Source organism: Emys orbicularis, chromosome 8 (genome assembly GCF_028017835.1).
Source record: "Emys orbicularis isolate rEmyOrb1 chromosome 8, rEmyOrb1.hap1, whole genome shotgun sequence".
Taxonomy (NCBI): Eukaryota; Metazoa; Chordata; order Testudines; family Emydidae; genus Emys; species Emys orbicularis.
Genome location: NC_088690.1, coordinates 9,920,715 through 9,943,487, shown reverse-complemented (window position 1 = coordinate 9,943,487; position 22,773 = coordinate 9,920,715). Strand labels below are relative to the sequence as shown.

At 37.9% G+C, this 22,773-nt stretch overlaps 1 protein-coding gene across 1 annotated transcript in view; it reads left to right on the top strand.

Annotated features, from left to right (window-relative positions):
• FAF1 (Fas associated factor 1) overlaps positions 1 to 22,773 on the top strand; it is a 320,133-nt gene that overhangs the window by 100,829 nt on the left and 196,531 nt on the right. Inside the window, 1 exon segment of the mRNA XM_065409464.1 lies at positions 11,235 to 11,340. Coding sequence (XP_065265536.1) covers positions 11,235 to 11,340 — 106 coding nt within the window.

The window sequence follows — 22,773 nt, the reverse complement described above, 5'->3', positions numbered from 1 at the left end:
GCCTGGTCCCGAATTACTTCAGACCGTTGGGTGCTCCGGACGGTAGAGAGGGGATATTCCATCTAATTCTGTGCCCCCCCCCCCCGCCCCTCCAACCCACTTCCCAGTCCCCCTTCAGCAACCCCTCTCACGAGCAACTTCTAATTCAAGAAGTGCAGTCCCTCCTCTTGGTGGGGGCAGTGGAGGAGGTTCCTCAGGAGCTAAGGGGCAAGGGCTTTTACTCACGGTATTTCCTAATACCGAAGGCCAAGGGGGGGCCTCAGACCCATCTTGGACCTGCGGCAGCTTAACAAGTTTATACAGAAACTCAAGTTCTGCATGGTCTCACTAACCTCCATTATCCCCTCACTGGATCCAGGAGACTGGTACGCCGCCCTCGACTTGAAGGATGCGTATTTTCACATCGCAATAGTCCCACATCACAGATGCTACCTCAGATTCGTGGTGAGCAGCAGCCACTATCAGTTTGCCATCCTCCCGTTCAGACTGTCGACATCTCCCCGAGTATTCACAAAGTGCATGGCAGTCGTTGCGGCGTTCCTGCGCAAGCGCCAGATACAGGTTTTTCCTTACCTTGACAACTGGCTGATCAAGGGCCGCTCAAGAGCCCAAGTGGAGAGTTAGGTCGAATTCATAAGAAGGACCTTCTTCGAATTAGGTCTCCTCTTAAACGAGGCCAACTCTACTCTGTCCCCGGTGCAGAGGATAGAGTTTATAGACGCAGTCCTAGACTCGACTCAAGCCAGGGCGTACCTCCCAGAAGCCAGGTTTTGCTCACTTGGGGACATCATATGGGGCCTCAGACAGTTCCCCACGACCACAGCAAGGAACTGCCTAAAGCTGCTGGGGCATATGGCTGCGTGCACCTACGTGGTACAGCACGTCAGACTCCGACTACTCCCACTCCAGTCTTGGCTGGCATCGGTGTATCAGCCAGCCCGAGATGCTCTGGACAGCATCATAACCCTGCCCTGCCTGGTGTTGGACTACCTCCTATGGTGGTTCGACCCGTGAGTGGTTTGTGCGGGAGTGCCCTTTGCCAGCCCTCAGCCCTCTCTCTCATTGGTGACAGACGCCTTGGATCTGGGCTGGGGAGCTCATCTAGGGGACCTCAGGACTCAAGGCCTCTGGTCTCAGGCAGACCTCGCTCTGCACATCAATGTCAGAGAGCTGAGAGCGGTACGACTGGCCTGCCACGCTTTCAAAACCCACATAGCAGGCAGGTGCGTCTCAGTCCTCACGGACAACACCTTGGCGATGTTCTATATCAACAAACGGGGGGGGGGGGGTGCACGCTTCTCTCCCCTGTGCTGGGAAGCCCTCTCGCTGTGGGACTTCTGCGTAGAGCACTTGATCCACCTGCAGGCGTCATACCTCCGAGGAATGCAGAACGAGCTGGCGGACAGTCTCAGCCGGACCTTCCACGGCCACAAGTGGTCCCTCCGGCCAGACGTGGTGAGCTTAATCTTCCGTCTCTGGGGCTGTCCCCAGATAGACCTGTTCGCCACTCACGGCAACAGGAAATGTCAGCTGTTCTGTTCCCTCATGAGTCACAGTCCGGGGTCCATTGCGGATGCCTTCCTCCTCTCGTGGGGGGGCCGACTGCTCTATGCTTTTCCACCAATTCCGCTGGTCCACAATGTGCTCCTCAAGATCCGCAGGGACCGAGCCCGAGTCATAATGATAGCGCCGGCGTGGTTCACGTCACTCCTGGAAATGTCCGTAGCGGCATCGCTCACTTTACCGCTGGTCCCGGATTTGATCATGCAGGACCATGGCTGACTCTGGCACCCGAATCTAGAGTCGTTCCACCTCACGGCCTGGATGCTCCATGGCTAAACACTGTGGAGCTCTCATGCTCAGATCAGGTCAGACAAGTCCTCCTTGGTAGTAGAAAGCCCTCCACCAGGGCAACATACCTGGCCAAGTGGAAGAGGTTCTCCATCTGGGCAGAACAATGCAGTCAGTCGCTGTTGCTCGCCCCCATACTGTTCATACTTGACTACCTCCTTCACCTAAAACTACAAGACCTGTCCCTGTCATCAATAGCCGCCATCTCCGCCTTCCATCTGGGCACAGACAGCTTCTCGGTCTTCGCAAACCCTCTAGTCAGTCATTTCCTCAAGGGCCTGGACAGGCTCTTCCCGCAGATGCGTCAGCTTGTCCCGGCCTGGGACCTTAATCTAGTCCTCTCCAGACTTATGGGCACTCTATTTGAACCACTGGCGACCTGCTCCCTGCTCTATCTCTCGTACAAGGTTGTGTTCCTTGTGGCAATTACCTTGGCTAGACTGGAGCTCAGGACCCTCACGTCAGTTTTTCACAAGGACAAGGTCCAACTCAGATGTCACCCAGCCTTTCTTCCTAAGGTTGTTTCCCAGTTTCACATGGGCCAGGACATCTTCCTTCCAGTGTTTTATCCCAAGCCACACTCCTCCGATAGGGAGCACAGGCTGCACTCACTGGATGCAGGGCCCTAAACTCTCTATGTAGGGCCCTAACCGTCTACATAGAGAGGAATAAGTCGTTCCGGAAGTCCATCCAACTTTTTTTGGCCCTGGCGGACAAAATGAAAGGTCTCCCTGTCTCTTCTCAGCGCATCTCATCGTAGATCACGTCCTGCATTCGGGAGTGTTACGGCCTGACGAGGGTGCCCGCTCCTCCGATTACCACCCACTCTATCAGGGCCCAGGCCTCCTCTGCACAAGTCCCCACCCAGGAAATCTGCAGGATGGCTACATGGTCCTCTATACATACATTCATGACGCACTATGCAATTACACAATAGGCCAGAGATGATGCGGCCTTTGGACGTGCTGTGCTCCAATCAGTGCATCACTCCGACCCCACCTCCTAAGCTTTGGCTTGTGAGTCACCTGGTTGGAATAGACATGAACAATCACTCGAAGAAGAATAAACGGTTACTCACTTCCTCGTAACTGTTGTTCTTCGAGATGTGGTGTTCATGTCCATTCCAATACCCACCCTCCTACCTCTCTGTCGGAATAGCCGGCAAGAAGGAACTGAGGGGGTGAGGGGTCGGCAGGGCCTTATATTGGGCGCCATGAAGGCGCCACTCCAGGGGGTGCCCAGGCCCACCCTACGGACGCTGCTAAGGGAAAATCTTCTGGCTGGCGTGCACGCGGCGTGCACACACCTGGTTGGAATGGACATGAACAACACATCTCAAAGAACAACAGTTATGAGAAAGTGAGGAACCGTTTTTTATGTATCATCTACATGTTGCTGACACTTGAGTCTATGTTGTCTGACCAGTTCACATAGTGATTGAAAAGGAACGTAGAGTTCCACAAGGATCTATTCTCTTTCTCTAAGTGAGGGGCCTTCTGGTCGAGGTGCAGTTTCTCATCACTGCTCATTGGGTGCATCCCTCCAGGAAGGACTCAAATCATTTTAGTGCATTGCCCAGGACCCCAGTGCCTCTCTCAAGTGAGACAGCAGTATCTCATGATCAGCAGTGTCGAATGCTGCAGAGAGGGACAGGAGGATGAGAATGGATGTCTGTCTCCTGTTTGTTGACAGGAGATCATCCATCAGTGCCACTAAGATGGTTTTGGTTCCATGTCCTGGCCTGAATCCAGAATGAGCAGTTTTAGAATGTTAGCTTCAGTTAGATGAGCTTGTAGTTGCCCTTTTTGTTAACTTCCCTGTGAGCTTGCCCACGATTGGGAGGTTTGACTCTGGGTGGTAGTTGGCTAGGACTGAAGCATCCATGGTGGGTTTCTTCAGTGTTAGTTGGACTACTGCATGTTTGAAGGAGGAAGGGAAGATTCCTTTTTCTGAATGAGGTATTAGCTATTTCAATCAGTTGTTCATGACTCTCTTTCACAAGCCAGGAAGGACATTGGTGGGTTTCACAAGTCTTTGGTTGAGACTACTTTAAGGAGTCCAGAACTTCTTGATGAGTGAATGTGCTGAACTCTGGGAATGCAGGTGGTTGTTGGCTGGTGGGCATAGGCAAAGTGGATTCATGCTGAGATGCCTTACTGAATGTGCATGATCTTTTCAGCAAAGTAGAATGATACTTCTAATTCTTTGCAGCACTTGGTGCTCTGCTCTGATGCAGGCTGTAGGCATTCAGTATTAAGGCGGTAAACCACTTGGTTAGATAACTCCTTGGGGTGGGATTTGGCAGCCTCAGTGGAGGCTAATAGGACAGTTTTCTTGGCCTGCAATAAAGCCTCAGTATAGGCTTTAAGGAGTTTACGTTTCATCGGATCTGAATCTACAACCATTCATGGTGTGCTAGATATAACAACAAAAACATTTTTTTTAAGTCAACAAAGGCACAATAAATTACTACTCAGTGTTGATAAAATCATGGATAAAGGTTATAGTTTAGCCATAGAATCATTTTGTGGGATGAGATTTTATTAGACTGGTGGTATGACAATTGTAACCACAATTTTAGATTTGATGGAAATCTCAGAATCGATCCTTTGAAAGAGGTCTAGAAGCATATTGTGTTAAAAGTTGGTAACAACTTTTTCTGACATAATTTGAACCTGCTGATTTGGAAAATGGTTGTTACCAAGCTGAATTCTGACATTTATACTCTCAAACTTGCAAACAAAGTGTGGTTACCAAAATTCACCAGAAATGTTTGATACACCAACAGAATGTGCATGAACTTGTCAGCAAAATCAAACTGTTTGGCATAATTCCTTTTCAGTCTATTAAGAACAAAAATAGTTTTAACACCTGTTGCACCCTAATATTCAACTTTTTATACCATTTGGTCATCCATATGTCATAATATGAGAAATAAATTAATAATGACATAGACATTATTTTTCCTGTAATATGTGAAATCATTTTCTTGCATGCTTAGTGTTTGTTTTATAGTACATAGTGCTTTGTTGTTAGAACAGAATTAACAGAAATGGTGGTGGTGGTATTTTTTTACAGATAGAGCACAATAGTTAGATGAGGTGGTGGTTTATGGCACTTGTATTGGTTACAGGAGCCTGGTTACACTTGTATTGGTCACAGGAGCTCCATGCCAGTTTTCTACAGTCTCTGCATTATTTGCTGGTAATCAAGTGAAGAAGATATGCATGAAGCAGGTGTACAAAGATTGCATGGAATAAGGGAGGCAACATACATTAAAAAGAAACTGCAAGATGCCAAATACAGAGAGGCCATTGATAGAACTGAGTCCATCTTTCATTCAGAATAGACAGCATTAGTTGTGTAGCACAGAAATTGCTATGCCCAGTACACTGACAAAGGCAAAAAACAGAGGTTGCAGAAAACAAGTGCATTGACAACCAATGTATCATGTGTGGCAAGCTGTAGTCATCCCAGTATAGATACGAATGTTGTAATACAAGACAGTCCTGTTTAGGGAAACCTATGGATTGGAGATGCTGCTGCATGTTTTGTCAAAAAGTGTGCCTCGAACAGAGACTCATTTCTGTAACTACATTGAAGATGTGTGAACAGATAATGAAGGCAGCTGTATTTGACCACACTATGTATTTGCATTAGTTATGAAGGAATCCTAAAAGTGAACATAGCCCAACAGAGAAAACCCTACTAACTATAGATGCCAAGAATGGTATTGTTATTCTCTCATCCTGGTTCCCAGGAAGTTTGTTCACTGTACAGCCGACAATATTGACATAAATGATGCTTCTCATCATTCTGTGCAAAACACATTCTGTGCAACACAAGTCACTGCTTGGCAAAGAGGACCTGCCCCTGGTGTGATGTTGAATGGTCTAAAGCCATCAAACAACATCCACTCAGTGTTCCTAAATACAATTGACACAGACATACTAGCCAATGTAAGAAATAGTAAAACAAAACCAGTATTCAAGGACCCTATTTGAAAACAGTGATTCTCTGAATCTGAAGAAAACTGCAAAGCTGCTGTGCAGGCAACTGCGTCTGATATGGCCTTTATCATTAAATGTCAAAATGAGAACCCAGAATGTGGATGGACACATTTCAACCAATTGCACATGACACCAGAATGAGAAATAACTACCATTGGATACTTGCCAATCCATTCAAGCCCTTGCCCATGAGTTAGACACCCTTCATACTGTTGTACAGAGATGCATACATGTTTGGGCAACAGTATGAGGTTTTAACTGTTGATGAAGTTCTGTGCCATAAACTTATGGAACTACAGTGGGTCACTCCAGAGTACAGAGCTGGCTTATTCCACAATTAGGAGGGCTCCATATCTCAGTGAACTTTCAAAAACTTATAGGCCATCACACTCAGTCTTCAGGACTAGCAGATGCTTGGATGGAACACAGTAAAACAAACTATGAATGGCAAGTCATGTGCCAGGGCAATGTGGGGCTCACAAACTGACATTGTGAGCACTGTGGTACCTGATTCGTCCACAACTCTTGGACTTTATAGCCGCGCATGATCAAGAGCTCAAAAAGGATATTGGCAAAACCGATCAGTCACATTCTTTTATGGTGAGCTCATGTCAGTTAGTACTTCACAAAGATTTCAAAATTTCATGTCCACATTTCTGACCTGAAAAGGTGAAAGTACTGTGAACTTCAGGTTTTGGTGACAGTACATGGAAATGGTGGCCCTATTATTCATGTTCAACTGTGCCCAGAGAGAGGCAAATTGGGAGCTGCATCTCTTCACCTTCAAATGCATGTTGCCATTCTTCCTGAGATATGACCACACAAGCTATGCAAGGTAGGGTGCCATCTACATCAAAGAAATGCATCAGCTGCTGGCTGAAGTGCTCAAGGAGTTTCAGCAGGCTAACTTTGTTGTCAAGAGATCATGTCAGAAATTCAACCAAGTAGACCCTGATCAGAGCCAAGAGTGGCTTAATGGCATAGGAAAGAAAGAAGGTGGAATTGTAGACATCACCAAGACTCACTCAGCCCTCAGCAGATGGGCCTTGTCTTACAATCTGAGAGCCCATATCTCAGCAGATACTAGAGCCATGTTCCATATTGGCTTGGGTGACCAACTTATTCACAATTAGTCAAGAAAGGCAAGGAAGCAACAACAATGAAAATGAGGATGCACTCATACAAACAGTTCAAAGGTTTAAGGTTTTCTCTGGGGAGGAACCACTCACTTCATTGCAAGATATTACAACAAAAGATCTGGCTACTGAAGCCATACAAGACACCCTCTTGAATGCAAAGATCCTAGGACAAGTTCAACTGGACAGCTTCATGGAGAAACTGCCTGTGAAGCTGGTAGGATTGTGAATTTGTGGATTTAGAAACATGATTTAAGTTAGATCAACTTAAGCCACAGTGTAGACCTGCCCTTAGTGCTTAAGGACAATATCTATAAGTAGATGTGTCATATAAGAAGTGACCTAATAAGATGTTGTCTTCCACTGTATACCAAAGTTTCTTGAAATAGTACAACAGTAACGTGTACTTAACTTGTGTGCAGTAAAATATTTAGTTAATGTTTAGTATAGAAAATATTTTCACTCGTTTTAAATTTCTGATAGTTTAATCACTGTGTATACTTTTGTTTCAAGTGCTAATGCTCAAGTTATAAGAGCCCTGTAAACACGCTCTGTCATAGTTGCATAATGCATTAAAATATTTGTAGTATCTCTTGCAAGTAAGAAACTGACATATAATAGCTTTAGAAAAAGGTTGTGCATATTATTTGATCACTTTTGTTACATTCTACTGCTAATAAAGATCCAGCTGAAGTATGTTAATCCTAAAATAAAAGGAAATAAAGTTTTACACTTCAGCAATTTCTGGGTGTTGCTTTGTTCGCTCTTTAGAGATCTTAATACACAACATATGGCTTGGTAACAACCATATTTGGATTCAGCACACCCTAATTATCTTTAAAAGACATAGTTATCAACGTTTAACAAAAAAAAATACCTCTTACAGTTAACTTTTCTGAAAACCTGCCTAGTCTTATTTGATGTATTAAGGTAACTTTTAAAAAATGAAATCTTTATATACAAATAGAACTAATTAAATCTACATGTCCTGTTTGAATGATGTTAGTGGGTATAGACTACCACATTCAGCCATCCAAAACCTGTAGAAAAAATAAAAAGGGAGGAAGTTGGAGGATGTTTGTCTTTTAATTCACCGGTGAGTAAATTCCCTGCCACCTGTTTTGCCAGTTCTGGGGTTTTTGTGTGTGCGTTCTCTTACCCTGGCCCTCCTTCCTCTACTCCCTAAAATGCTGCATCCCAACTGGCCAAAGGGCAGAAAGGAGGCAATGGCAAACACGATGGAAGGGGTTTCACAAGACTTCATGTGGCCCCAAGCATCCTGTCCTTCTTCCCTTCCCCCCACATATTCACTGCCAGGCCATCTCTGTGAAACACCCCTCCCCCCACCCCCTGACTGGATTCTGCAGGTTGCCCCCCTAGTGAACAGAAGTCTGGTGTTTTATAGCAAAGTGTTCTGTGAACTACTTAAAGGTTTGTAATGTTTCATTTTTAACTTACTGGACCACAACAGATAAAAGCTGCTTGGCCATGTGGAATTTAAAAAAATTTCTGATTTCTTCAAGAGATTGTTGTAAATGCTGTATTTCCTCTAGTATAAATTCTAATTTATCTGAGCAATTTAATCACATGTATGGATAGGAAATAAAAAGTACCCACAGAGTAATAGGCCAATTTTTCAACTGCAATTTTAAGATTGTTACAGAGTGGTGGTGATTGTGACATGGTGTCTTGGTGTATGTTAACAACTGTAGCAGAGTGTTAATTAAGAATGATGTAATCTGCAACTGCAATTATTAGTATTGTCTGTTTAGCTGGATAGGAGCTAGAGCTTGCTTTAGTTACTTTAAAAGCTTCAATAATAATGGTAAGATTAATGTTTTATTTTCACATCTGCTCATGAGACAGTTTTAAAATCCTGACGTTTAAAACGCAATAGAATGTAAACATAAGGGCTTCTGCTCATTTACATGTTAGCCAGATTTTCTAACTGATTGCTGCTTGAATCTAATCTGCCATCTCCTGCTGCATTAGCTACAACAAACATTAAATTTACATACTGATTTCTTATTTTGTGTTAATGTAAATAATCTGTAATTACAGTAAATTTGGACTTCTGTTGACATGAGCGTCTATAAATCTGAAAATTTAAAATGGAAATGTTAATTACCATGTGTCATATCTATCCATCTAAAACTCTGAGATATTTTTGGTGGAAAATCCTTATGCCTTAAAAAGATCTTGCCTAATGGGAAACATTGAATGAATTTTATAAAATCTTGTAGAACTGAACTAGAATAAATACAAAATACTGGCAAAATTGAACCTAGCAGTCAGCTGTGGGATCTATCCGGTTCTCAGAAGTGCTGAGGAACTGCTCAAACCTTTGAAAATCAGGGCATTTATTTAGATGCCTAAATATGGATTTAGGCGTCTAGCTTTCAGCACCCATTTTTATAATATTGGCCATAGTTTTTATCTAGAATAAGATACAAGAAACACTACACTATTTTAACCAGGAGATACTGATTTTTCTAACCCATTGTTATCTCCTGGACAGAAACAAAATCAAATCTATCAACCTTAGCTATGTCCTCAAAAGTTTCTCACTGGCAGAGCCATTCCAGAGGTCATCAGGGAAGGGACTGCTTTGGGCTGCATATTGCCTTTAAATTTCTTCCATGGCTGATTTGAGATTGTCAGAATCAATTACATAGATTTATGTTAGGTGTGGCTTGCAAGGAATCTCATTGACATTCTCAGTGAGTCTCCAGGATGTTGGTCCCATGAGCCTGGACAACTGAGTCCGTCTCACAACACAGGCAAGTTCGGTGGCCTGGAATATTGTAGTCAATAGAACTACTTGCATGTGTAAGGACAACTTGAATGAATAGATTTATGAGATTGGCTCCTATCCCTGTAGCTAAATTGGTGGGTGGGTAGTATTAGAACATTGTATCAAGAATTACTAGTTTCAAAAACATATATATTTGTATTAATCTCTCAGCATGCTGGAAGAACAGAAATGATTGATACTTCTCAAGAGAGAGGATTTTAGAGGCAGACTTTTTTTTTTTTTTTTTTTTGAAAGGAAAAAATAAAATGTGATCATGGCAAAACATGAAGGTCTAATGGCATAGAACAGTCTCAAAAGCAAAAAAAAAAAAAAAAGTTGCAGGCTTAATATGTCTATACTTTCCATTCTGTTCCAAATTTCCTGTGATTATCACTTGTTATGGCAGTACAAAAGCATTCGTAAGATTTTTTTTATTCTTATTATTTAGTCTGTTTCAGTCAGTTGTTTTCTACATTCAATCACTTGTTATCAGGAGGACAAAATTAAAAAAGCAAATAAACACAGCTTCATTCCAAAGTTCTTAGAAGAGGTCAAACCAACATAATATTGCACTGGGATCTAATACGCTGTATGCTGTGATGTTTTCTATAGTGGTTTCACTCAGAAATTTTCTTCTGTTTTGAAAGAATTATCAATTCCCACATTGTTCCCCATTTTAAGTAAAGTGGATATTTTTCAAATCCATAGAAACTCCGGAGAGTACAGAAGCGCTTTAAATACATCCAGTTTATGTGATAACATGGTTAATAATTATTGTGTGGTGGTTTTATTTAGTCCACATATCAGTGAAGATTTTTTTTTTGCTTAAGAATTTGGAGGTATTTTATGGTACATTTAAAAAGTTTGGTAGAGCACATTGTTAGTACTGATTACATGATATGCCAGGTATTTGTTTTAATGCTTGGTGCTTCACACTAAGTAATCTCACACTGGCTATTTTTTTCTGTCTGTTCATTGTGTATTCATACAAATTTTGCCTGATTTACACTACAGGCAGCCTTACTGAAGAGCAAAATTTGTCTTGGTATACTTAAAATCAGTGGTGAATGCACATTGTAGTTTGATGTCTTGGCTGGATATAGTTACGTATACATGCCAGCCCAATATTAATTCAAAAATATATGTGCTAAATATACTGTTTGTGGTAATAGCATATGACTCTCAATTTTGAAAATTCGTAAGAGTAGAACATAGCCTTTGAGGTTGCAAACACCTTAGTAGAGAAGGAGTTAACAGGTTAGCTCCCTTTGGTCATTCTCAGTATGCTTTCTTGCCTTTAGGAACAAAAAGAGAGATGATAACATTGTGCCTAGACTTGTCTATGTGGAGTTTAGGGTACTCCTGGGGTTTTTGCAACTAACTGTAAAGCAAGCTAGAACATGCTCATCCCTGATTTTCTTGTTTTTCTTCCAACCATTTCAGTGCCCTGCAGGAGTCATTAAATCAAAACTTCATGCTGATCATCACCCATCGAGAAGTCCAGCGGGAGTACAACCTCAACTTCTCAGGAAGCAGTACCATTCAGGAGGTGAGTTCTGTCTCACAGCTGAAGAATAAATGTAGCTCATTATAGCTAATGTCAACTGTGTTAAATAGGGCTTATATGTTCTGGTTGGAAACTTCTTTATGTTTGATTATTCATTTTTTAGTTTTAATTAACTTGATCCTCAAAGATTACTGTAGATTAACTAAGTAGACCTAGAAAGGTTTTAAGAAATGTATTCATTTTCAACATATTTAAAAGAAATAGATTTTCTAACACACTTTACACTTTAATAGCAAAATAGATGAATAATGTTTATTATGAAAGCAATTATTGAAGAGTGAGGAGGAAAGCTAGTTATAGTCCAGGTATGCTTTATTTTTAATCCAGTGACGCTTGCTCTCTTGCTTTCCTTTTAACTTGCTCTCTCCCACCCACCCACCCACCCCCATTTTTTTTAAAGCACCTTTGGCACAACTGGCTGTTCTGTTTCCTTCACTCTGTCTAGGTTGGGAGCGAAGTGGAGTTTTTTGTATAACTGATGTCCTGTTGTTCCACAGAATGGCCAGCAAGGGGTGGTGTTGCAAAGAACAGTGCTGGAATTATGTCCCCTAGAAACAAAGGTAGTCTCCGTTATGCATCTTGCCCTTTCAATTTTAGAACTGGAAACCCTTGTCTGGTTTCTTAATTCTCTTCTACAGCAAAACATTATTGCCAACTACCTCACTTCATGTGACATCCAGCGCACAACCCATTTGTAAGAATCTGGCAAGTGTATTCTAGGAACATGTATGAACCCTTAATATTTCCTGGTGGGAATTCTGAAGATGGAAATATTTGATTTCCAATTTAAATACGTTTTTGTTTGGTTTGAGGTTTTTTTCCCATTCAAGTTTGTAAGATTTAATACATTTTCTTATAAATTCCTACCCTAGAGAGCATAATCTAAATTCTGTAGTATTACAGGAGCAGTAACCCATATCCCTATGGTAAAGAGGCCTTCATCATTTCCATCATTATTAATACTATTTTTCATGATATCTCTAGTTGGGTCATTTTAAATTCCCTTGTCTGGAACATAACATACAAATGTCGTCCCTCTCTTGCACATTTTTCCCCCTTTGAAAATGGATTTTTAACATAATTAACTACTTTTAAATATAACTACACAAACACACTGTTGCAACACAACTTCCTGGGGGGGATGAACTTTTGGACTTCCTATAAATAAAAACTGCTTAATTTGAAGACTGCTGGTAATTTATGATTCTAGATTTGTGCTTTTTTAATTTTAATTTTTTAATGAAATTAACTACTTTTTAGGTGTTGGCAATCACCTATATATTAGCTGTTTCTTGTATTGTTTTTGTCTATTTACACAAAATGTTAACACGTTATAATTTCTTCAGTGGCTTTTATTGAGCCTGAAGAAGGAGCCAGAGACCGGATATAGTGACTATGAGATATTGGATATTTTTATGTTCACTGAAGTTGTTTTGTCTATTGATAATGACAGGATTATTTCTAACATAACAGCAATTCCATTTAAAAAAGAATGTTATAATTCAGGATTCTCATATAAACGACAACAAGTGTCTTTGTCTCATGCTATGCTTCTGTACTTAGGTAATGCTTCATATGTGATGCATAAAATTATCCATGCAATTCCTGAGCAAAACCAAATGCATTAAAGTCAAAGTGAAAAATAGAACTCTAGACCTTCTTACTTTAAGAAGCCTGCAGAAGAGCCTGCACTTGGATCTGAATGGATGGTCACTTTAAGTCTGTACAGAGCCCCATTGCAAGCAGTAGGGATTTGTATGCATGGAAAGGTCTGCTCACATTGATCGAATTGCAGAATCAGAGGCTTGTTTTGGGTGCTAACTTTCTAATTATTATTAATTATTTTTATACTTTTAGCATATAATGAGAATTGTAGCAAGCAATTGATGAACTTAGTTGCCTTGTGTAGTATTTTTTTTTTCTTTTTGGGGGATCAGTGATTTTTTTTTTTTCCTCTCAAGACTGTTGGAAGATTTCTTTTTCCACTTTTTTTTCTCATTCACACACCAACAAATTAATAGTTTACGTACTTTTGGGTATATTTTTGTGGTAGCTGAAATGCTTTACGCAAGTTGCGATTGTCTACCACAAGAGGGCAGGAAGGACTATTCAATTATTATCTAAAAATGCCATTCAGTGTTTTCAAATTAGCTTCTTGTATATTAGCAAAAAGGAGTATAATGGCCAAGTTATTGTTTGATTTACAGATAATTGGCATATTGCAGGAAGGAGACTTAATTTCACCCTTTTAAATTAAACAGGGAGATTTAAAAAGACATAAAATATTCATTAATGTTCAGTGATTATAAAGCAGTGGCATATATTTATTTTACCTTTATTACAGTTTCGATGGGAAAATACTGCAAATATTTCAGAAATCGAGTTGGCCATACTGACAAGTTGAAATGTTTAAGCAGTGTTAATGCAATCTACTGACATCTGATATCCTATGCAGAAAGATTCAAAATGACTGCATCAATTATTGAAAGAAATATTTAAAATTCTATAAATGTTCCATTGCTTGCCACAGTTGTATGCAACTGTCTCTCCAGGGCCAGTTGTTTGGATTGTTAAATATATTTTAATGCTGCAGTGACTTGATAGCAGTAAATATTTTTTCCAGGCTGTTTTTCACGTAACATTTTAAAACCATGTCATGAATATTTTTGCAAGGAGTTAGGGTAAATCTGTTGGGTTAACTACCAAGCTTTACTATGTACTCTAGTTTCAGCTCTGTGCTAATTCCTTTTAGAACGTATGTTACAAAGTACCTAAAAATTGAAGAAATGGTTATTTCATGAAACCTTCCTATTTTACATATATATTGTCCACCTAGAAACAATTGGGCAGATAAGTTTACCGTAGAGATGGACTTGAGTCACAAAGTTCAGATCTGGATCCATACTCACTCCCTTATATACCTTCCAAAATATCTGGGTGTTTGGATTTCAGGGGCTGGTTTGAGTCCATTTGTAAGTTTGGGGGTTTTTCCGCACATCTCCAACCACTTACACTGTAAGATTTAATTAGGAATTAATAGTGCTAAAACTGAATATCCGCTATATTTGATGTGGGATCACCAGGCCAGGCCGTAGGGATGGTTTAAAAATAGTTTGAGTTCCAGTTTTAATTCTATCTTTTTAGATGTGTGAGAGATGATGTTTGGAGCGGCGGGGAGGGGTGTGTGTGTTTGCTTGTTTGTCACATAAAAATGTCATCAGATTTCAAAAATAAAATCAAGATTTTTCTTGATACACTATCCGGTAAGGACATATTTAATGAAGCAATTTTACAAGAACAAACACATGTTTGAAACTTGTGACACACATTAATTTGCAATTTTGGCTAACGGTATCATTAAGCTTCCAAGTTAATAATTCTCCTCCCTCTTACTTAAATAAATTAAATAAATAAATAAATAAAACAATCAACAGTTTTTGTGTCATCTGTTTAGAGGCTCTAAATTCACAAACTTACATACAAATACAGATTTCTCATTGTACTATATAGTGAAATCTCTAAGAAAAGGAGGTGAGGATTCTCTAAAATCGGAAGTTTTCAGTCTAAATGTTTTTTGTTTTTTTATGGTGCTGTGATAACGTCTAAAAGTTATCAGCCGTTGGAAGTTAAAGTAGTATGAATTTTGAGACCAGGAGTGACAAAGATAAATGGGTCTATAGTTGCATTTGTAGGGATTACTAAGAATGGACTAAGACATAGCTACATTCAACATACACTGTGTTCCGTGTCTGTCACCAAGAACCTGATTTCTTCTGTTTTTTAAACGGAGGTGTTTCAATTGTGATGATGTTTCTCTAAAATGAAGTTAATCCTTCCATCTGAAATTCTCTATGTATTTCACATTGTGGGCATGCTACTCAAGGAGAGGCAGGGAGGTTCTTATATCTTTAAAGGGAGTAACTTAAAATTTGTCCTAAAAAGCACATTTTTATTCTCATCTGAAGGTGGAACAACCCACATAGGGTTCATAAATGAAAGCTGCCTCAGTTTAGATGGCAAATTTTGTGGTTTTGGGGGTTGTTTCTTTTTCTGACTGATCATAAAATACACGTACATGCTTCACAGTTTTTAAAAAAGACGAACCGCATAGAAAAATGAAAAGCTATTCAGAACTTTTTAACCAGATAAATTTACTTTAAAAAGAACAGACTTTCAATAACTTTCGTGTAATGGTTTGTATTTATCTATATTATTGACTTTATTGAGCTTTGATGCCTAATGTGATTCCTGGTGTGCAGGGCTAGAAAAGAAGCACCTAGTGTACACAAGCTGTGGCCGTTAAAGGGTGAAGAAAATAAAATGTGCAGAAACCTTAAGGCCTTCTGAAAAAAGATCTGTGTTGGTGTATTTTTACTGCTGGAAATATCAGACCAGAGTACCAGGCAAAACGTATATGAGGCATTGTGATTCCTGGTAGAACATGAGATCTACATTTAAAATGCAAAGAAGATAGATTCCAAATAAAAGCTTCCTTTGCATGCCTGCAGCTGCTCCCCAGTCAGTTCCTTTAGCCAATAAATTAATCTAAGTGAGGGTAGCTGGTTAGTAGCTTACCACCTGTGACAGGTAGTCTGTTCTTTGCTGCCCAAAGACTAGAATGGGTAAGCTGGCATAGGAATGTTTCCAAGAGCACCAAAAGCATAAGTAGCAACTCCTGTATGTGCAGCTCTATGGGGACAAGCTATGCTATAGTTATTATTAGCCAACTCTGACAGTCCACACTATCCTCCGGTACATTAACTTCATATTGTCACTCATTCAGGTTCATTGATCTGAGCTTGTACAGATAATTAAAGTGCAGAGACTCTGGAACATAATATTTAACAGAGTAGCTGAGATATGTTGATTGCAGCTGTGTTCAAATCGATGAGCTTCAATCACATTTGTCTTTAGTTTTAATACTTTAAAACATATACATTGTCATTGGTATTTTCTGTAGTGTGTTTGGCTTGTATTGCTAAAAATATAATTGTGTATTGACAGTAAACCACTGCCACTGTTTAAAATTCTTTGTGCCCCTTTCTTTTTTAACTTTAGTTGTTAATGGATAGATGCCAAAAACATACACAAATGAAACCATACAATATAGACAGAGACCTCATTAAAAGAATCTATATAACACCAATAAATATAGACGTGGGAGGAATCCTTTCTGTGTGCAGAAAAATAGTTACTCCAACAGAAGGGAATTCTTGCACTGTTTCCTTTTCATTTTCTTTTTGTGTTTTGATCTTTTATGAAATCATTTTCAAACCAACTGTTTGAGTGAGAGCAACTCATAGTAAAGATCAGAAATTAGCATGAGGAACATGAACTAGATACATCAATCATATTGATCATATTAATATTGCTGCTAAATAATTATGACATAAGTTAGCCCACGGTTGATTCAGACATCAAGATGTCCTAATACTTGTTTGATAAGTTACATCTATTAAAAACTAGTTTACTTTTCAAAAAACATTTTACTAATGTCAAAATTCTTACTTGCTTTGTTTAAATATTTGAGTAAATTATTTTAATGCTAATATACTAGATCATTAACCATTGTAATCAACTGTTAATACCCAGTGGGCAATGCACATATATTCTATATTGCTGGGATTAGCCAATAACTTTCTTAATATCCAATAAATTAAAAAAGGTCTTACTATGATATTGAGTCTAAGTTGAGTATTTTTAATTTCATTTGTTATATTTATTAAAACTGAGTTTTTGTTTGTTTGTGAAAGAAATGAGTTAAATAAATTGATTTTAATATACACTGGATAATTTAATATTACAGCACATACTTTTAAAGCATCCTTCACTGTATTATCCTGAGGTGGTGTAATAATAAACAAGCAACATATATCAAGTTAATGTTTTTGACACTTAAAAGCATAATTGCATGTTGGCAAGAATAAAAAAGATTCTTCTTAAAACTAAAGAGTCATAAATTTCACCCTTAATCAGATTTTTGTTATGGCAAATCTGAGTTGTGTTTTCTAAAATATTCCTGTGGCCTTATTAACTTTTGAGGAATAATAACATATTTGTTAAACCAAGCTGTGTCAGCTGAATAAATTGGTGTTAATCATTTTGTAAAACGGTCACATGTTACACGTTCTATGAGAGAGGAGTCCCTTAGGAAATGACAGTGTAAAAAATATCCACTGTGTACCTGTTTGGAAGTGACAGCTTTATTAGACATTTAAAATTGGTTTTGGAAATAGTTCTGGTTTTAAGTGATTGTAAAGGCAAATCTATACAACCGTTATCCCTTTTCTTTTTTGAGCTGCAGTAACAAAGCCTATAAGATGAAGGGCATTATTTTACTTCTCTACTAATTATGAAACAACATATTGCTGACAGAATGTTTGATAACCTGTAATTTGTATTTTGGCGGTTTGGAAATGCATAGCTTTAAAGAAACCATTTTCAGTTATCAGAAACTAATAAACATGGACATTTTTATATGCAAGAAAAGGCAGAGAGTAAATAATTGCACTGGTGACCAATACTGTAATAATCCTGTTTTACAATATGCACTTGACAGGTTGTAATAGTGCTAATTGAAGAGACTAATTCACACTTGCTTCATTCTATTCAAAGGCAAAATCAGCAGCTTGTTTTGCTTTTGACCAGATGGTCCTGATGAACACCTACTGTGCACTTTAAGTGCTTTACTAGAATTACAAAGGCTGGGGGCTGCGTCCGACTCAAAATGATTTGAGAAGAGAAAAAAAACTCAGTGCTCAATGGATTTGGTGCAACTAAATTAATTCTAGTGGACCCATTACACATTGAGCCCCCTTTTCAAAGTGCTGAGCCTCCTCGTTTGTTCTGTAGCAATGAGAAAGTGAAAGGCAGATTACTGCAAACAGAAATAAAAAAAAGTGCTAAAAAAGTGCTATGAAAGGGAGAAAAGAGGCCTTGAAGCCTTTTCATATCATTTGGGTTTTTCAAGTGCGTTATTTTTGGGGAGGGTGGATGTATGAAAAGCCAATTGGAGTTTTTTTTGTTTTAAAGTGCGCTATTTAACTACTATGAATATAAAAGCAAGAGCAACAGTTGACTGAGTTTACTGTGGTAAAGCTTTGTGTGTAAGGATGAATCAAATTCATTATAGTCAATCCTTTGTATTTTAATATGAATGTAGGGTTAGTTTCACAAGACTGTGTCTGTTTAGGATAATTATAATTTAATATTTTCCTTTCATAAAGTTATCACTGTAGATGTCTAAAATTTTAATCAAAGCAGTTTTTTTTTTTACATAGGCTTTGAAGTACCCTGAGAGTTTAAAACTCCAAAGAAAGCTATTTAATTTCCAAAGAAAAGAGACAGGCTTGTTCCAATAGCATTGAGGCACAGATTATTATAACTAATTAGAAGTCACACATCTGTTAGCTTTTGGTTTGTGAACACTCGTAGTTTGTGTGTGTGTATGTGTATATATTTATATAGCCCATAAATGGGGACTGGAGTTCAGGGACACCCTCAAAAGAATAAAATATCAATTTATGAGAAATCATATCCTGCAAATGAGCTATCATGTGAGTTGTCCTTACACTCTCAAGTAATCATATTGAAGTGAATGGGTTTACTCATGTAATTTAAGACAACTCATGATGCTAAAAGTTTTTTGGATCAGGCCCTAATTTAGCAAACTGAGCGGTTTTAAGCCGCTCAAATTAAAAATGTAATTCAGTATTGTAATTTTGTTTTATGGGTATTTGCTACAGCTTACTTTCAAAGAGTTAATGTGTTTTTGGGCAAAGCTGCTGGCATAATGCTAGCTATTGAAAAGATTTTAGCATGAAATAACAAGAAAATGTAAGAAGCCACAATTTAGAGCATATGAAGCACCTACATTTCCAGCTCTAGTCATTCAGGATAGCAAAATAATGTTACGTACAATACTGTAATGTATATACATTACATCAACATCAATCATAAACCAAAAACTAAGTGCTGGCACAGTTTTCGCAAGGACTTTTTAAATTGTGATTTCTTTATTTTTAGCTTGTACATCAACGTGTATGGCAGTATAAAATATAACGTTTCCCTGTTCTGCATGTATATTGGTTAAAATAATAGAATTCCTATGATTTTATAATTTAGAAATGTGTAAAAAAATGAAAAACTGAATTGCAATATTGTTTCATACAATCAGCTTTATTTATTCAAATTATTCTGGGCATAAAGCAACATTTTTCCATCAAACAGCTCAGTTACACTTCTAAATAGGTGCTAATGCTGGAAAAGTTAGGCGCTGGAAAAGTTTTTTGTTTTGTTTTTGTTTTTAAACTTTAGTAACAAAGGAAAGAACGAACAATTAGAGAGTATTGGTTTTGTTAGAGAATATTTTAAAATATTTTATCTATGTAAAGCTAGTTAGTCACTTTACACACAATAAAAAATAGCATAAAAGAAAAATCTGCAGCTAATATAGAACAGTCCTGGAATGATGACACTGCAAATTACTTACTTAGCTAGGAGTTTGATGGCTTACTTCTGTTCGTTGAGTTACAGAAGCTTTTTCAATAATGAAGGGCAGTTTGTTTATATCCATGTTAAAAATATTAATCCATTGATATCATAGAAACATACTAAAGAACTTTAAAACAATGTACTGTTTTTGGAGGGTCAAGCATGCAAGGTGGCAATTATTTAACTGATTTATCATTCATATTTCTAGAGGCATGATATATTACTGAAGCAGCCTATGTCTTAATAAACTAGTATAATGTACTATATTATAATATTATCTGATCATTATGCAAAATGTTTATTCAGTTATCATGAATTAATACCTAACAAATACCATGAAAATGCTGTTAAAATAAAATATATATGCTTTTGCCAGTGCATTATATTCAGTGCGAAAATGCTTACTACCTCTATAAATAAAGCCACTTGTTATGATTTTTATCTTTGAAAAGTCCTGTATTCCTATTTTTGTGTAAAGTGGTACATATAATATTAACATAAAAATTATTCCTTTGTTAATACATCAAGAATCATGGGCATAAATTCAAGAACCCTGCACTCATTTAAGGTGTAAAATAGTCTCATAATCACCCTCAATAAATCCCTGTTACTGTTTTTAAAAAGCACTATAAAAGCTCTCAGCAAACATTTGCTATAAGTGGCAAAATTTATGCTTTGCTTTGTGGTAGTTGCGTGACCAGACAGAGGGGTACAGGATTGTTTTAAGGTTTTTACAGCTGCAAGGAAAAAGCATCTGTTCCTAGAAAAGCCTGCATTGTTTAATTTTGACACTGACTTTTCCATGCTGCTTGTACCAGGCGCTGGATTAGGTGCCACCAAGATGAAATTTGTTTTAAGTTGCTCCCAAATGCAGCTGTCCCCATACGTGGCCTTGTAGCTTAAGCAAAGTAGACATAGCCAAAACAAGCATCTTTGTATGGGGTCATCTTAGTAGACTAGAAAAGCTCAGAACAGGAATGTTGATATTGTTGTATCTTGTGAATAGCCAGAGCATTAGTTTTTAGGCTTATTTAGAAGAATTATTAGAATACTCTTACTATGACAGTGATATGATTATAAGTCTAATACTGGTCTAAGACATTGTTTTGACTATGTGAAGAAGTGATTTTTAATCTTGTTACATCTTTGCTTATAAAATTCATTATGCAACTAAAGTAAACTTAACAGCTAGATAGTTCCTATGTTCCTAAATTATATAAAACAGGGCTGTCAATTGTAGTTAACTTAATTTGTTTTGAGTTAATCACTTAACTTGATTTAAAAAATTAGTACTGATTAATCGCAGTTTTAATTGCACTATTAAACAAGAATAGAATACCAATTTAAATGTATTATAAATATTTTGGATGTTTTTCTACATTTTCAAATACATTGATTTCAATTACAACACAGAAAACAAAGTGTACAATACTCACTTTATATTATTTTTGGTTACGAAGATTTGCACTGTAAAAGATTAGCAAAAGAAATATTTTTCAATTCACGTCATACAAGTACTGTAGTGCAATCTCTTAATCGTGAAAGTGCAATTTACAAATGTAGAATTATTTTTTGTTACATAACTGCACTCAAAAATAAAACAATGTAAAACTTTAGAGCCTACAAGTCCACTCAGTCCTACTTCTTGTTCAGGCAATCACTAAGACGAACAAGTTGGTTTACATTTATGGGAGATAATGCTTCCCATTTCTTATTTACAATGTCACCTGAACGTGAGAACAGGCGTTCGCATGGCACTGTTGTAGCCAGTGTTGCAAGGTATTTACATGCCAGATATACTAAACATTCTTATGCCCTTTCATGCTTCGGCCACCATTCCAGAAGACATACGTCCATTCTGATGACACCTGTTTAAAAAAAAAAATCAGTTAATTAAATTTGTGACTGAACTCCTTGGGGGAGAATTGTATGTCTCCTGCTCTGTGGTTTTACCTGCATTCTGCCATATATTTTGTGTTATGGCAATCTTCGATGCTGACCCAGCACATGTTGTTTGTTTTAAGAACACTTTCACTGCAGATTTGACACAACATAAAGAAAGTACCAATGTGAGATTTCTAAAGATAGCTATAGCTCTCCCACCCAAGGTTTAAGAATCTCAAGTACCTTCCAAAATTTGAGAGGGACGAACTATGGAATATGCTGTCAGAAGTCTTAAAAGAACAACGCTCCGATGCAGAAACTAGAGAACCCGAACCACCAAGGGTCATACAAATGGTTAGCATATCTGGCATATAAATACCTTGCAATGCTGGCAACAACAGTGCCATGCGAACACCTGTTTTCATGTTCAGGTGTAAATACAAAGCAGGCAGAATTATCTCCCATAAATGTAAACAAACTTGTTTTTGTTAGTGATTGGCTGAACAAAAAGTAAGACGGCGTGGACTTGTGGACGCTCAAGTTTTATATTGTTTTATTTTTGAGTACAGTTATGTAAAAAAAAAAAAATTTCTACATTTGTAAGTTGCACTTTCGTGATTAAGAAATTGCACTACGGTACTTGTATGAGGTGAACTGAAAATACTATTTCTTCTGTTTTATCTTTTTTACAGTGCAAATCTTTGTAATAAAAATAAAGTGGGCACTGTACACTTTGTATTCTGTGTTATAACTGAAATCAATATACTTGAAAATGTAGAAAAATTCAAAAATATTCAAATAGTATTCTATTATTTTTAACAGTGCGATTAAAATGGCGGTTAATCGTAATTTTATTTAATCTTGTGATTAATCATGATTAATTTTTGTAATAGTTTGACAGCCCTATATAAAGTGTATGTACTGACGGTAAAATTGAATGATTTACAAAAGTCTTGAAATATTGACATATTTAAATAGAACAATTATTTTTCTTGAAAGTTTCAAGTAAATTAAAAATGAAAGAACACTCCATCCATT